This window comes from Anguilla rostrata, chromosome 5, assembly GCF_018555375.3.
Source record: "Anguilla rostrata isolate EN2019 chromosome 5, ASM1855537v3, whole genome shotgun sequence".
Taxonomy (NCBI): Eukaryota; Metazoa; Chordata; class Actinopteri; order Anguilliformes; family Anguillidae; genus Anguilla; species Anguilla rostrata.
The window spans coordinates 4,101,027-4,115,606 of NC_057937.1; the positions used below are offsets into that span (position 1 = coordinate 4,101,027).

At 39.1% G+C, this 14,580-nt stretch overlaps 1 protein-coding gene across 1 annotated transcript in view; it reads right to left on the reverse strand.

Annotated features, from left to right (window-relative positions):
* LOC135256028 (mucin-5AC-like) overlaps positions 1-14,580 on the reverse strand; it is a 181,088-nt gene that overhangs the window by 127,986 nt on the left and 38,522 nt on the right. Inside the window, exons 25-28 of the mRNA XM_064337900.1 lie at positions 10,374-10,548; positions 10,095-10,252; positions 9,696-9,817; positions 9,151-9,212 (exon numbers count right to left, since the gene is read on the reverse strand). Coding sequence (XP_064193970.1) covers positions 9,151-9,212; positions 9,696-9,817; positions 10,095-10,252; positions 10,374-10,548 — 517 coding nt within the window. The remainder of the gene's footprint in view (positions 1-9,150; positions 9,213-9,695; positions 9,818-10,094; positions 10,253-10,373; positions 10,549-14,580) is intronic.

Sequence of the window (14,580 nt, forward strand, 5' to 3'; positions counted from 1 at the left end):
GTCAGGGCAATAGTTGTTGTTGGTGGGCTTGTTGTGGTAGGGGCTGCTGTTGTTGTTGGAGCACTTGTTGTACTTGGGGCAATAGTTGTTGTTGGTGGGCTTGTTGTGGTTGGGGCTGCAGTCGTTGTTCCGGTCGCTCCATTTATTTGCCAGCAGACACAGACTTTGACCAAAGGAGAATGAAACAATTATTTCCTTTGTCCTTTTTTAAATTTTGTTTATATACACACACATATATAAAAATGACAGCACTTGCAGTCCACTGTTTCCATATATTTTACCAGCAGAGATATAAAATCTCACATTTAGGTTCTTTAAATATTCTCACCTTCACTTTTGTGCTTTTCTGAGCATGTGCCCATTGTTTTAAGAAACCTTTTTGGACTGTTTACCTTTTAACATTTTGAAATATAAAGTTGTTACTTAAGATACTTTGGACCATCTTCCTTCTTTGAATGTGTAAGTACAGTATTCTGAGAAATATTATTCATGTATTTCAGCCAATATCAGGCTTTTAAAGAGATTTGCTTTTTCAATCTAAACATTTCAAGCTTTCCTAGCAATAAATGTGTATTGATTTTTTTTTAAAGGAACTACATCTTTTTGTTGACATCTTTGTGTTTATCTTCAAATTTTCTTTTTGCAAATAACACACTGGAATTACAAAAATCATGAATATTCTGAATAAGACACAAAGTTTGGTATCAGACTTACCCACTGTTATTAAGATGCTTATTGCTTTCTTCGTTTTACTTCCATGGTATCTAGAGGGAAACCTAACAGGCAATAAATCAATGGCCATGCAAGAAGAGATGTCACTGATTATGCAAATCACTCCTTTCTTTTATTGCCAGATGTGTTCGCTTTATGTTTGCTTCATATAAGTGTTAGAAATTATAAGACATATGTAGCCAATTCATAACAGCACATGCTTAATTTTTGCCTGCTACAATCCCTTTTTTTAAAATAATTTCAGATGCTGTTCAAGATTATCCCATAGATAATCAGTGCCATACTGTGATCCAGATTGCTTCAAACCACAATTCACCTTGTCCTTATCACTACATTTCATGAATGAAACTGAGCATTTCTGACTTAGTTCTACAACATTTGAGTGACAGTGAAAACCACATATAGCGATATGGGTGAAGCAATAAAGGTATAAAGTTTGTGCGGTTGATTGGTCGATTGGTCGCCTACATAACAGGGTTGTCCTCCTCTCTGATATCTTTTATGCATTATTAAGTTACAGAAATACAGCCATCAGTTAAGAACTGCCACTCAAAAACCTAAAAAATATGTTTGTTTTTTTTAAAACTGTTCAATCCAACAGTAATGGTTGTCCAATGATTGTGCATTCAGGATTATATTTTTCACATTTGTAAAATTTATTCACGTGAAAATGTGGAATTCCCATGTGATGATTCAAATTTAACGTGATTTCATGTCACATATTTTCTTTTCACGCATATAAATTTTATTTCACGTGAATATGTCCAGTTTACATGTGATTTTTTTTCTACTTGTGAACATTTTGATTCACATGTGAAAATGTAAGATTCACATGTGAAAATGTTAGATTCACATGTGAAATGGCAAATTTCACAAGTGATTTTTTTGTAAGGGAATCCAGTGGCTCCACACGTTTTTTAATTAGAACTATGACGTTAAAATTATAGGAAGTTGTGCTTAATGGAGTGCTGAATTTAAAATATAGGCTATAGTCTTTTTATTTTATGACTTTTATGACTATATGAGCTAGTATAAGTATATTTATTTATTTAATTTTGTTCCTGAAATAAGCTCAGTTAGCTCAGAAAGTTATCATTTGCACTGTCCCTGAAACGTGAATGTTTCAACTTGGAAAACCAATTGTAAATAAAATCTGTGTAATTAGTATCCAGTGCAGACCTTTTTGTTTTAATGAGTCCTTTTCTCATTACGCAATGCTTAAAGCCTTCAATTTGAAGCTTAAAGGTATTATTTTTATTCTAAAATAATTTCTTTTAAAAGAGTACCCACACCCTATAAGGCGTCTGGTGTCAACAAAATTTCTGTCTTATGGATTTTTTTTTTTAGCTGTGAAAACCTATAGGTTAATCATATGGTACATATGCCATAGGTCTATGTTTCATGTAAATTTTGGGGAAGGCTGTACCATCTAGTCAGGTGTTGTCAAGGTAACGTAATTAATTAATTCATATGAAAATATTGAGGGTGACCTGTCTCCCAATCTTCCCCCAAATCAATGCAGATGGGTAGAGCCTTTTTATCATGAAGGTGGAGATATTATGATTGATCTGTTTTGACTGTAAGAAATAGATCAAACATTACTTATGTACCTTGCGATGTTTCTGAGAAATTGTAAATTGATAATAGTTCCTATTACCAGCCAGTAATTAAACCCCCACAACCAACATGGATAGATTTTTCCAGCAAACATTCACCCACCGTATGGTCTGATAAAATAATGTCCCCATAATCTCATGCCATTTCTGCAAATGTTGTTACTCATATTTTATGCACTCTCTAAAATTAGCTCCATAGATTCTGTAGTCTGAGATATCATTGTCAACCAAATACACTCATTCATTGATGATATAATCTGTCTACCCTCTTCAGTTCATATAGTCAAACTCACCCCCTCTTCTTTTCAAAGTACATATTTCTCTGGTTCGGAAAGTAGAATCAGCTAGTTTACTTCAGTTTCAAAATCATTCCAGCGTGCAATCGCTTCGTCAAAGTAGAATGCGCAACTGAACTTCAGTGCGATAAATTAGTGTTCTGCCATTGGGTAGCTGAAGGGAGGGGTTTTAAAGGTGCGCTCAACATATTAGGGTGGATTTAAGGGTGTACATTTCTAAGTGATGTGACTGTAGCTGCTACGTCAGACTCATAGCACAGGGTGCATTAATTGCATTCCTACCATAGATTAAGCAAAAACATTTCTTAGAATATACCAAGAATAAGCATATGCATTCCAATGAGAACAAAGAGATTGATATTTGCTACAAAGGCTAATGGGTTCAAACACGATTAGGTTTTACAAGAGGTCTCTCCAAAGCAGTAATTAAAACATTGTCCAAACAAATCAAAACATCGTCCATTTAAGCTTTTGGGGAAAACTGTACCATCTACTCTGGTGTAGTCAAAGGTCACATCTCACAAGCTAGTGAGTCAAGCAATCAATTCATATGAAAATATTGAGGGTGACATGTCTCCCAATCTTCCACCAAACCCCAAACCAACGCAGATGGGTAGAGCCTTTTTATCATGAAGGTGGAGATATGACTGATTTGTTTTGACTGTGTAAGAAATGCATCAAACCAAAGATGTTATTTATGTACCTCTCAATGTTTCAAAATTGTAAATTGATAATTGTTTCCTATTACCATCCAGTAATTATACCCACAACTCCAACATAGATTCTATCTGCAAAACTTCATCGTATGGTCTGATAAAATGACATCCCCATAATCTCATGCCTTTTCTGCAAACGTCGTTTCTCATATTTTATGCTCTCTCTAAAATCAGTTCCATAGATTCTGTAGTCTATGTGATATCTCAGTCAACCAAATATAAAAATTCATTGATAATATAATCTGTCTCTCCACTTCAGTCCATATATGCAAACTCACCCCCTCTTCTTTTCAAAGTACATATCTCTCTGGTCCGGAAGGTAGAACCTGCTAGTTTGCTTCGACTTTAAAATCATTCTAATGCGCAATTACTTTGTCAAAGTAGGAATGCGCAACTGAACTTCAGTGCAATGAATTAGCGTTCTGCCATTGGGCAGTTGAAGGGAGGTGTTTTAAAGGTGCACTCAAAATATCATGGCAGGTTTAAGGGTGTGCATTTTTAAGTGACGTGACTGTGGCTCCTACGTCAGACTTATAGCACAGGGTGTATTAATTGCATTCATACCATAGATTAACAAGAACATTTCCATAAATAAGCCAAGAATAAGCATATGCGTTCCAATGAGAACAAAGAGATTTATATTTCTATAAAGGCATGTGGACTTGAAAAAAATTTGGTTTTGCAAGAGGTCTCTCCGAAGCAGTAATTAAAACATTGTCCAAACGAATCAAAACATCATCCATTTAAGCTTTTTGGGGAAGACTGTATCATCTAGTCTGGTGTAGTCAAAGGTCACATCTCACAAGCCAGCGAGTCCAGCAATAAATTCATATGAAAATATTGAGGATGACATGTCTCCCAATCTTCCCCCAAACCAACGCAGATGGGTAGAGCCTTTTTATCATGAAGGTGGAGATATGACTGATTTTTTTGACTGTGTAAGAAATGGATCAAACTAAAGATGTTATTTATGTACCTGTCAATGTTTCAAAATTGTAAATTGATCATTTTTTCCTATTACCATCCAATAATTATATCGACAACTCCAACATGGATAGATTCTATCTACAAAACTCCACCATATGGTCTGATAAAATTACATCCCCATTATCTCATGCCTTTTCTGCAAAGGTCGTTTCTCATATTTTATGTTCTCTCTTAAATCAGCTAAAGCAATTCTGTAGTCTATGTGATATCATAGTCAACCAAATATAAAAATGAATTGATTATATAATCTGTCTCCCCTCTTCAGTTCATGTAGCCAAACTCACCCCCTCTTCTTTTCAAAGTTCATATCTCTGGTCCAGAAAATAGAATCTGCTAGTTTGCTTGGATTTGAAAATCTTTTTAGTGCTCAATCACTTTGTCAAAATAGAAAGCGCAACTAACGTTCAGTGCAATGAATTAGCGTTCTGGCGGTTGGCAGCTGAAAGAAGGTGTTTTAAAGGTATGCACAAAACCTTGGAATGTGTTTCAGGGGTGTACATTTAAAATTCTGTGACTATAGCTGACTCATAGGACAGGGTGTATTAATTGCATACATATACAACAATCAACCAAAAATAAACCCAGAATAGGTGTATGCATTGCAGTGAGAACAAATAGATTGTTATTTGTTATGATGGCATCTGGACTTTACCACAATTAGTGTTCAATTAGTTTGGCAGGTGGTCCCTCAAAAACAGTTATCAAGACATTGTCCAATGTGTATTTTTAAAATTTCTCTGTTATAAACATGTTGTTTTGTTAGATTGTTTTATTATATGTGTCTACATAGCTAAGCAGGTGTCCATGATAGCTTGCTATCATGGGTGTTTGTTATGTGTTTCCACCATTAGAGGTCCAAAGACAGTTCATAAGAGTGATGAGGACCCTGACATGGCTGGTGCGAGCAAAGGAGCTGATTATTCTCACATGAATGGAATCTGTGCTTTTACGCACACTGTAAAACCAGTTTGAACAGGCTGGGCCACTACAGGTATTGTTGCAGACACAGATGTGCCCCAGCACCTTCTTGCTGCCAAAAATAATCCAGGTTGTCCTGGAGCTAAACAGGGTCCTCCCTGATACTAGACAGGTGTTCTGAAGTTTATCAAGAACTACTATTTCCAACAGAGCAATATGAAGAATTGTCAGGCTCTGAGGCAGCTGCAGTAAGACATAAGCAGTCATTCTTTGATCAAACCTTTAAAGACTTTAGCATGGCGCATGAAGAAACTGCAAGCAGAAAGATCTGTTATAACATTACAAACCGATGAAGGGGATCCTACAGTAGAACCTGTTGTAACAAATGAGACATTCATGGTCGTTTAGAAAAACTGCATAGCTCCAATAAAACTTCAGCATGATGCATAGACTTTATGTGAATTTTATCCTAGATGTCATCACAGGACAAGTTACTCATTTGTGCATTAGCATGGTTCATAAAATATGCGTGGAAAAAGTTTAGTAAATCCCACAAACGCGCGTTTCATTTATAAGTCACAAATATCCCTAAAAGCGTGCGTACATGAATGAGTTTTATGACTCCACCCAGGGAACCCCCTCAATTCTGTTTATATGGTCACTAATCTTATATTGCTATTTTGAAAGAATTTTCAGAATTAAAAGGCTGGTGACGAAGGTGCAGTCAACAGAATGACTATTGTTTGTTTCCATTAGCAGTACCGTGACCTGAAAGACAAAATATCTTGATTGGCAAGCTGTGACAGGATGGCTCTGGGTACACAGTATTGGCTCATCCTGATGTGCAAGAATGTGAGGAGGGTGTAAAATATTCTATGCACCCCGAAGAGGGCGCCAGACACAACTCTTCTAGAATTAGATGCCAAAGACTGTATTTTACTGGGTTGAATGGCCCCTATCTGCTTGAAGTCCTGGAGAGATTTGGGTGGGGAAACTTTCTGTAAATGGGTTAGACTTTTATAAAAGGATCTATATGCTGAGGTAGTGAGTAATTGTACTTCATTGTGGCCAATCAGAATCAACTGAGGGTGCAGAGAGGGGAGGTCTCAGCAAAGGACAGCTAGAACACCACATAACCCTCTATGCGGATGACCTCATCCTGTATTTGGAAGACTGAAGGAGAGCCGTCTCAGCACAACTGGATTTGATGTAGAGATTTGTCAATATGTGAGGAAAGTCAAAAATTCTAAATCACAATAATAATATGATTCATAAAAAGTCCCTTTAGAGATTTATGAAGCAAAGTAACACATTGAGAAAGTGTTTAAATGAAATGTCTGATTATAGGCATTTGATTATAAGTTCTGTGTGTCTGGCTGTATGAGGATTAGGCCTCAAGTGTCCCAGATTTCTTCTCGAACCAAAATGGAACCGTAATCAGCTTTCCACATTTTGAAGATAGATATGGATTTGTAAGAACTTTGTATGGCTTTTGGAGTGTATGACACTCCTTTAGTCTTATATTTATCGAAGTATTCCAAGCTCACACCAGGAGAGGATGATGGTACAATTGCTTAGCAATTAACACTCCTAAACCTACTTGTTGTTAGACTGTGCTGAAGTCTGAAAAGTATGGAGGGCGGTGGTGCAGTGGGTAGCACTGTTGCCTCACATCAAGAAGGTCCTTGATTTTGAATCCCAGGCAGGGGAGTTTGTATGTAGGTTTCCTCCAGGTAGTCCGGTTTCCTCCCAGAGACATAATTGGTTAATTGGAAAGTCTAAATTGCCCTGTGTATTCCAGCCTCTCGCCCAATGCATGCTGGGATAGGCTCCAGCACCTCCCGCGACCCTGACCAGGATAAGCGGGTATAGATAATGGATGGATTGATGAGATTCCCCTCATCCTGGACCGGACATGTAAATTCTGATGTTCTGTTGAATGTTCCCAGAATATTGTCCCGTGCTAATGTCCATAAAAAAAACTATGGAAACAAGGTTGTAAAAAAGATTAGCTAAGCTTTTTTGAGAACACACAATACAGCAATATATCTTCTTCAAAGGCAGTTACAAAGAAAGGAGTACAAATGATTACATACCATTACAAACAGAATAACAAAATATTATCATTTTATTATTTTGAACAATGTGTGCAGTTTGCTGGCAGTGTACTATTTTTGTAAATAAACATTCAATAAATTAAAATGTAATCTAATATCTACATTTTGTTCTAGAATAATTGTAATCATAAATAATATTATATATTCCCCTATTTAAAATTACAGGCTGGAATAGTTTTGTAACTCCTGAAAATATTGAGTTCATCTTCATTTCAAGTACAGTTGCAGAGATATGTACATATAGTAAATATATATATGGATTTCAATCGTTTTCAATTTTAAACTTTAAATCAAATGATAATTGACTAAACAAATTGCATTAACAATGCATTGACCTGGAATAAATATGCAATACATAGTTAACCTATTAAATAAAAATAATGATAAAAGACAAATACGTGCAGATTTACATTTGAGTACATGGGTATAATATAGCAGAGAAGTTCATATAATAGATATAAATAAATAAAGCCTAATATAACACCATCCAGCCATGCAGGTGCTATGTATCATATGTGTTAGAACATTATAATAAACCATGAATAATAATAAAATTGTTTTTTAGATTCCAGCTTAATGTCAAAGCTCCACCTTCTCACATGGGATGTGTGACATACTGCTGTAGGTGGTAGGGCTGCCTCCTGCGCCAACGTCTCTTAATGGCCGCACAGCAACCACACAGTAGGCACTGCAACACAGAGGCAGAGAACGTCAGAGAGAGAGAGAGAGAGAGAGAGCACACACTGCAACACAGAGTGAAGGTCAGAGTTAGAGAGTGAGAGCGAGAGAGAGAGAGAATACACTGCAACACAGAGTGAAAGTCAGAGCAAGAGAGAGAGCACTACCTAAATTAGAGCTGGAATACACTGAAAATACAGGGGTGTAGCTTACTGAGATGGAAGAAGGTCGGAGACAACGCATTCAGTATCAAAACACACACACACACACACACACACACACACACACTCACTCACCCACACACACAAACACACACACACCACAGTACTTACACAAAGGAAGATCCAGAAGGGGAGGAGAATGATGAGGATACCACAGGGGATGATGATGCCCAGGGCCCATCCAGGGAACCTGCCTGCAGTACTTGTGATCAGCAGGAGGACAGGGCTGCTTGTGGTGGTGGGAGCTGCAGTGGTGGCCAGACCTGAAAGTGCAAGCGCAATGAGTGATTAAAACTAGCAAGCAGGAATTGCACCCAGCTAAAAGCCAGCTCCAGCAGGTGAATTTTCAGAAAACGTACAAGTAATTACAACCATGTCATGCACTTCAGTGAAATCACAAACCTGCTAACAACATATATAATCTAGACAGAACACACATAGTAATGTGGACAGCTGTACATCTATGAGTTGACAGTGATGACACAATGAGAAGGTCACTATATCAAAAAATAATTTTATTGAACTTTAGCAAATCATGTTTCATGATGCAAGAACAGCATGATATTCAGTATGAGTTGATGGGTGCCAGGGGGAACTTACCACTAACTGCCAGTATCGCAGCCAGGAAGTCACTTGGTAGGTTGATGTCTCCTTCCCGAAATACATACACCACACTGGCATGAATCTCATTGAGCAGGTGGCTGCAGGAAGACATAAAATTACAGAATTTAAAATGTTTGCCTCGTGCTTATCAAATGCATGTTCACTAGATTTTACCACAATGATAAATTTTCTACTTTTTTCAATGATGATATGTAAATATTGTAATGAAAAAAAGTCATACCAGAAACCCAAGGTTTGTGACTTACGTATAATTTCCTTCTGGGAAGGTGAATTGTATTGCATTAGGGCTATTCAGCAATCCGTTAAGCTGGAGGTTTAAGCAGAAATAAACAAGTGAACAAAAATCAATATGTTAAAAGATCATCCCCACTGCCTTGTGAGGTAAATATAGTGCTGTGCTGAACAGGTGCCTGCAGGGTAAGTGGTACAGTATGTGCAGTTTCAACCTTGAGCCACAGAAAAACACAATTTTTACAGTAGCTTGTGAACACATAATATATCTAATGAGGAGTCATCCGAGTCTGATTGCCTCAGATAAACCATGAAGGAATGAAGATTTTTTTTTAAATAGCAGAACCTACAGCCTGTAGGTTCATGATGGCAGTTACCCACCCATCTATAGGAGGATGGCAACTGATATAGTGCAAGTAGGAGTACGAAGGCAGAAGACAGCAAGTTACAGTAGGACAGTAGTTTCAGTTATGTTGGGCCCTATAAAGAATGTTCTGATCTACAATTAAAGTTGTTTGTTCCCACATTACTGTGCTGCATGCTGACAGGCTAGGCTTACCAAGTCGTTTGCGGAGATCTGAATTAGTTGTTGCGTTTCGTTCCTGAGATTATATTTCTCTGGAAAGGTCACGTTGCTTATCCGATAGCTCAGTTTCAAAGTGAAGGTATGATCTGATATTTCTGAGGGAAAAGGACAGAAGGGAGATTTAAAAAATAAAAAAAATTATTTTTGGTTATGCATTTTCACACCCCAATAGATTTGAAATGGTCATTTCAGTTTTTCCATGCAAAATTCTAGATTTTATGGACTGAGTGACATTTAATAAAAGGATAATGTGTTATTGAATAATATTATATAATAATACATTATGAAAAAGAGTCCTAGAAAAGTTGAGAAATAAAAATTTTGTAAAGGTGACAATGGACAGTAGCAGAAATGTGTGGAAGTGAGACGTACTTTCATACGTGAGATCCTGAATCCTCACTGGATTATCTAGCGCCCTTGATTGACGACTTCGAAGGAAAACGCTGACGCGGGAGAGAACCTGAATCTCAGTGGGGATGGGTTTGAGGGTGTGGAACACAAATCGGAGAAAGATGAAAACCGTTCCACGGCTGCAGGAACAGAGGGAAATTAAATTTGGATTAGTGGTGCATTAGATGACAGGTTAGACAAAGAAGTTATTGCACTGGGAAGAGACCGTCTCTTAAACCAAAGATAGAAATGAAAACATACACCATACGTATAGCTTCTGTGGTGGTCACCGCTCCTCCGGATGTTGGTGCCTCTAGAATGGGTGTAACACTTTCAGTTGCTGGTTCAGAAATCATTGGAGCAACATCTGAAGTTGTCGTAGAAGCTGGAAAATTTGTTGTTGCAATAACAGGGGAAGCCGTAGTGGTTGTTGGACCTTAAAGTACAGAAACAATGAGTCACTGAAATGAATCGAGCAGAAACTTTATCCAAAAAAAGGCTGATTTTTTAGTATGGTGTAGCACCAACAGGAAAATATCTAAAAAATAAAAAAACACACAGCTGATATTTCCACCGGAACATGAGCTTCGGTGAATTCCCAATCTTGCAAACAACATATGTAATCTGAACAGGAAGGAAACGGTAATCTGGGAAGCTGTACATCTTGAGTGGTCAGTTCTGACAGGTCACTATATCAAATGTAATTTCATGAGTTGAACTACAGGAAATCATGTTTTAATATTTTAAGAACAGCAGGATTTTCAGCATGGGTGCCAGGGGAAACTTACCACTAACTGCCAGTATCGCAGCCAGAAAGTTGCTTGGTTGGTTGATGTCACCTTTCTGATAGAGGTACTCTACATTGGCCTGAATCTCATTGGGCAGGTGGCTTCAGGAAAACGTGAAAAGACAGAATATAAGAAGTTTGCACCATGCTTTTCAAATGCATTTTTTGTACATCTTACCAAAAGGATAAATTTGTAACTTGACACCATGAAGATACTTGAAATTAATATTTTTATGCATAAAATCATACCAGAAGTCTCAGGCTTGTAACTTACGTAAATTTGGCTTGTGGGAACGTGAAGGGACTTGCATTAGGTTGAATCAGCAATCCATTCATCTACAGGTTGAAGGAGAATGAAACAGGTGAGTCAAAATGATCAATGAATTAAATAATCATGCTCACTGCTACGTGAGCATTTATTTACTGGTCAACTGACCAAAAACCCTGAAATTCAGTGTACTGTTCTTCCCTGGCATGATTCAGAAACCTTGAGTTTTGCTGTAAAGCGAGTCCTCAGTTGACCAGTTTTCTGCAGAGTAACTGGCATGTGCACTTTAATTCCTGAGCCACACATCAATTGTAGAGTAATCAAAATCCACATAACATATCCAATGAGGAGTCCTCTGAGCCAAATCCTCTCAGATAAACATTAAGGAACTATATTTTTGGAAATAACAGCAGAACCTACAGCAGACACATGACTGAAGTTACTCAAACATCTACAAATAGATGGTAAGAGGTTATAGTACAATTCTGAAGTCTGAGAAAAGTATCATCAGATCGTTACAGCAGGATACTAGTTTAGTACAATCAGGGTCTCTATAGAGAATGTTCTGCTCTACGATTAAACTCTGTTTGTTTCTACTTCACTGTGCTTGATGCCGTCAGGCTAGGCTTACCAGCTTGTTGACCGCGTCCTGAATGCGCCCTTGCGTCTTCGTCCTGAGTCCCACATTCTCTGGAAAGCTCACGTCATTGATCTTGTAGGCCAGGCTCAAAGCGAAGGAATGATCTGTTAATCCTGAAAAAGAGATGATTGGAAGTAGATTCTTCAAAAAATACATTTGGTATGGCTTTTTATTGTGACATGTCAAAGCATTTAGTTTCTATCACTGAGGTATGTGTTTTATGTGCAAGCACCATTATCTGTAACATTGTCCCTGTGTGGAAAATTCTCAACTTCATTAAATATTTTTTTGACTGCGTCTCATTCTATAAAATGAAAAAAAAGCTAATATGACGTTGCATAATATTCTTGCTGCCCTTTTTAAATAAGGTCCAATGAAAGCAGTGAATTAAAGATGGCTGAAAAGTGGCAAGGAACACTTGCAAAGACGGGGTGTGTGGATGTGTTACGTACGCTCATATGTGAGGTTCTGCACCCTCACGGTATCATTCAGCCGGATTTCATCACCATTCAAGAAAGGACTGCCCTTTGCCAGAACATCACTCTCACTGGGGACGGTGTTGTTGGTGTGGAACACAAGTCGGACAAAGATAAACACTGGACCCACACTGCAGAAACACATGGAGATAATATGGGGATGAGCAGTCTATCAAACTACAGGTAAGGCTGACAAATTATTTTACTGGGACGCCACCAACTATAAAAGATAATTATGAAATCATACATTGTACGTGGAGCTGCTGTGGTGGTTACTGTTCCAGTAAATGTTGGTGCTTCTAAAATGTTAGCAACACTTCTAGTCACTGGCTGAATAATTGTGGTAACAACAGCTGAAGTTGTTGAAAATGCTGGGGAAATTGTTTGATCAGTGCCAGGTGCAGCTTCTGTGCTGCTCATTGTTTCCGTGAATGTTTCTGCGACTGTGGGTTTAACAATGGGTATTTCTGTTGCTGGTTGAGGAGGTATTGTAACAACAGCTGAAGTGGTTGTTAAATGGCTTGCTGTAGTAGTGGCTACAGTCGTTGTTGGAGCACTTGTGTTAGTCGGGGCTGTTGTTCGAGCACTTGATGTAGTTGGGGCTATAGTTGTTGTTTGAGGGCTTGTAGTTGAGGCTAGAGTGGTCATTGTTGTTGTTGTGGTGGTATTTGCTTCTGCTGTTGTTTTAGCACTTGTTGTTGTAGGCGCTTCAGTGGATGTTGCAGCACTTGATGCAGTTGGTGCTGTAGTTGTTGTTTGAGGGTATGGTGTGGTAGAGGCTTCAGTTGTTGTTGGAGCACTTGTTGTAGTTGGTGCCACAGTTGTTGTTGGTGAGCTTGTTGTGGTAGGGGCTTCAGTTGTGGTTGGAGCACTTGTTGTAGTTGGTGCCACAGTTGTTGTTGGTGAGCTTGTTGTGGTAGGGGCTTCAGTTGTTGTTGGAGCACTTTTTGTAGTTGGGGCAATAGTTTTTGTTGGTGGGCTTGTTGTGGTAGGGGCTTCAGTTGTTGTTCGACAATTTGTTGTAGTTGCGCCCTTAGTTGTTGTGGTAGGGGCTTCAATTGTTGTTAGAGCACTTGTTGTAGTTGGGGCCATAGTGGTTGTTAGTGGGATTGTTGTGGTAGGGGCTCAGTTGTTGTTGGAGCACTTGTTGTAGTTGGGGCCATAGTTGTTGTTGGTGGGCTTGTTGTGGTAGGGGCTTCAGTTGTTGTTGGAGCACTTGTTGTAGTTGGGGCCATAGTTGTTGTTGGTGGGTTTGTTGTGGTAGGGGCCTCAGTTGTTGTTGGAGCACTTGTTGTAGTTGGGGGCATTGTTGTTGGTAGTGGGCTTGTTGTGGTAGGGGCTGCAGTTGTTGTTGGAGCTCTTGTTGTAGTTGAAGCCACAGTTGTTGTTGGTGGGCTTGTTGTGGTAGGGGCTTCAGTTGTTGTTGGAGCACTTGTTGTAGTTGGGACCATCGTTGTTGTTAGTGGATTTGTTGTGGTAGGGGCTTCAGTTGTTGTTGGAGCACTTGTTGTAGTTGGTGCCATAGTTGTTGTTGGTGGGCTCGTTGTGGTAGGGGCTTCAGTTGTTGTTGGAGCACTTGTTGTAGTTGGGGCCAGAGTTGTTGTTGGTGGCCTCGTTGAAGTAGGGGCTGCAGTTGTTGTTGGAGCACTTGTTGTAGTTGGGGCCATAGTTGTTGTTGGTGGGTTTGTTGTGGTAGGGGCTTCAGTTGTTGTTGGAGCACTTGTTGTAGTTGGGGCCATAGTTGTTGTTGGTGGGCTCGTTGTGGTAGGGGCTTCAGTTGTTGTTGGAGCACTTGTTGTAGTTGGGGCCAGAGTTGTTGTTGGTGGCCTCGTTGAGGTAGGGGCTGCAGTTGTTGTTGGAGCACTTGTTGCAGTTGGGGCCATAGTTCTTGTTGGTGGATTTGTTGTAGTAGGGGACTCAGTTGTTGTTGGAGCACTTGTTGTAGTTTGGGCTCTAGTTGTTGTTGTTAGGCTTATTGTGGTTGGTGCTTCAGTTGTTGTTGGAGCACTTGTTGTAGTTGGGGCCATAGTTGTTGTTGGTGGGTTTGTTGTGGTAGGGGCTTCAGTTGTTGTTGGAGCACTTGTTGTAGTTGGGGCCATAGTTGTTGTTGGTGGGTTTGTTGTGGTAGGGGCTTCAGTTGTTGTTGGAGCACTTGTTGTAGTTGGGGCCATAGTTGTTGTTGGTGGGTTTGTTGTGGTAGGGGCCTTCAGTTGTTGTTGGAGCACTTTTGTAGTTGGGGCCATAGTTGTTGGTGGGCTTGTTGGTAGGGCTTCAGTTGTTGTTGGAGCCTTGTTGAT